At 42.8% G+C, this 2,445-nt stretch overlaps 1 protein-coding gene across 2 annotated transcripts; it reads left to right on the top strand.

Annotated features, from left to right (window-relative positions):
- LOC109846705 (abscisic acid receptor PYL9-like) lies at positions 217-1,883 on the top strand. 2 transcript variants are annotated; one of them, XR_002248573.1, is made up of 4 exons: positions 217-539; positions 916-1,134; positions 1,368-1,641; positions 1,675-1,883. XR_002248573.1 is itself a non-coding variant. In XM_020415951.1 (3 exons), exons 1-3 carry the CDS (start codon positions 339-341, stop codon positions 1,578-1,580), a joined length of 633 nt encoding a protein of 210 aa, XP_020271540.1. In that variant the 5' UTR covers positions 217-338; the 3' UTR covers positions 1,581-1,883. The 2 variants fall into 2 exon arrangements, 1 of the variants encoding a protein (XP_020271540.1); XM_020415951.1 differs by having other exon boundaries at positions 1,368-1,883.

The raw sequence follows: 2,445 nt of genomic DNA, 5'->3' as shown, positions 1-2,445 counted from the left end.
AATGCTCTCCAGGAGAGTCGAATCTGAGATCAACTATTTCCCTTCACTTTTGGCCTTGTGCCTCTTTAAGACTTTAACCTTCTAGGGGCACAAGTGTATATAAACATAAGTAAGAGGGCAAAAGCGGAAACCAGTATATTAAATGAACCTGGACCAATGAATGAGAGGGCCATGTGATGCGTTGCCAATCCCTTTGGATTGTTCTCTCCCCTTTTTCATCCACTTTCTTCATAGTGGTCACTACTCTCTCTCTCTCTCTCTCTCTCATATCCTCTTCAATTTCATCCTTTCCCCCCTCTTTATTATCCATCCATCCAACTAAACAAACACTAGTTTTCATGGTCGGAAGAGATTTTGGGGGCGGAGATCCTGCGGTGGTCGTCGGTTCGGAGCGGTGGTCGTCGGAGATAATGAACGGAAACAGCATCCGCCTCATGGAGGCGGAGTACGTGCGCCGGTACCACCGCCACGAGGCCGGAGATAATCAGCACCGGTGCAGCTCTGCTCTTGTCAAACACATCAAAGCCCCTGTCCATCTCGTAAGCAAACTATCAAATTCATCCAATCAATTTCACGTTCAGCCTTTTATTTATTTATTTTTTTGCTAGCAGCACGTGATATTTCTACTTAAAAGTTTTGTGATATTCAACGTATCTGAAAGATAAGAAAAATTTGTGTGCAGACGATTTAATTAATAAGAACTGGTGTGTTGCTAACGTGATACACACTCGCTTCGCTATGATCCGGATCATTAACATCTTCGGATCATAGCTAATGGCTTGATGTGTCGCATGTTAATGTCACACCAGCTATCCCGTGAAGGGACGGGTAGTACTATTTGTAGTGTACCCTAAAACTTAATTGATTACTCATGTGGTTTTTAGCTTTTTGAGATTAATTGATTAATTAATGAAGGTGTGGTCGCTGGTGAGGAGTTTCGACCAGCCGCAGAAGTACAAGCCGTTTGTGAGCAGGTGTTGCGTTGTCGAGGGGGATCACAACATTGGCAGCGTCAGGGAGGTCAATGTCAAGTCCGGGCTCCCGGCCACCACCAGCACGGAGAGGCTTGAGTTTGTCGACGAAAACGAGCACATACTCAGAGTCAAGATCCTCGGCGGTGATCACAGGCTCAGGGTACGCCTTCATTTTCTTTTGATTATTTTGGATGAGTACGTAGCTGTGGGCGATCACTTCTGAATTAATCTTTGACATCCATACGGTTCATGTGATCGATTTTTTTTAAAACACAACTTCGCTCGGTAAAACGTGGGGTTCTCTTGATTCAAATATTGCATCGAAGTTCATTGTTAATTAGCTGTAACTTCGATCAGGCTCGTGACTTGGTAACATCCGTGAATATTTGACAGAACTATTCTTCGATCACGACCGTACACCCTGAGGTCGTCGAAGGGAGGCCAGGAACGCTGGTGATCGAGTCGTTCGTAGTCGACGTTCCTGACGGAAACACGAAGGACGAGACTTGCTATTTCGTGGAAGCATTGCTCAAATGCAACCTCAAATCTCTAGCCGATGTATCCGAGCATCTGGCGGGGCAACACCAAGTACAGCCCCTTCGCTAACTACGCCCACGAGTTCTGCCTGAGTTTCGTGAGGAATTATCTGGAGAAGTGAGCGCCGCGCATCGCTGCATATGAAGTATGGGTTTGCTTATGAATCTCTCGGAACTTTAATTATTCTCTCATTAGCTAGCTAGCTAGCATTGAAGCCCATGTAATTTGTGTATGAACACCACCATGGCTCTTGTAGTTTTGTCCCTCTTGGTGCTATGCGTACATGTTATATATTAGACTCCCCTGATCTTAGCTCTACAGTTACAGGGAACAGCTAATTTTCTGGTGTGAGAGATGTGTTTTTGACTTTGATCAGGGTTGTAAATTGCTTGGTTTTGGGGTTGCTTGATTATTTGCGGGGGAGCTTTGCTATAAGGACCCAAAATATGGGACTAATAGGGGGGACACATGAGGTGTCCCCCTCCTATTGGATAATGAGTTGGCCATCATTAATGATGACCATCATTAATGAGTTGGCCATCATTAATGATGACCAACTCATTATCCAATAGGAGGGACGTTAGAATTTAGTGTGGATCGATGGCTACTAATTCCTAATTCCCCATGTGAAGCAACAGGGGAGAGGACCCTTTTTCTTTCTTTATTCAGAGATCATCAACTGTTTGGCATTTATTAAGGACAAGTATGAACTTCTAATCATGGAATATATATATATATATATATATATATGATCGATGGCTACTAATTCCTAATTCCCCATGTGAAGCAACAGGGGAGAGGACCCTTTTTCTTTCTTTATTCAGAGATCATCAACTGTTTGGCATTTATTAAGGACAAGTATGAACTTCTAATCATGGAATATATATATATATATATATATATATATATATATATATATATATATATATATGAA

The sequence above is a fragment of the Asparagus officinalis genome, chromosome 1 (genome assembly GCF_001876935.1).
Source record: "Asparagus officinalis chromosome 1, Aspof.V1, whole genome shotgun sequence".
In the NCBI taxonomy this organism is placed as follows: Eukaryota; Viridiplantae; Streptophyta; class Magnoliopsida; order Asparagales; family Asparagaceae; genus Asparagus; species Asparagus officinalis.
Note: the sequence above shows the minus strand (reverse complement) of the source record. Positions and strands in the feature narration are given on the sequence as shown.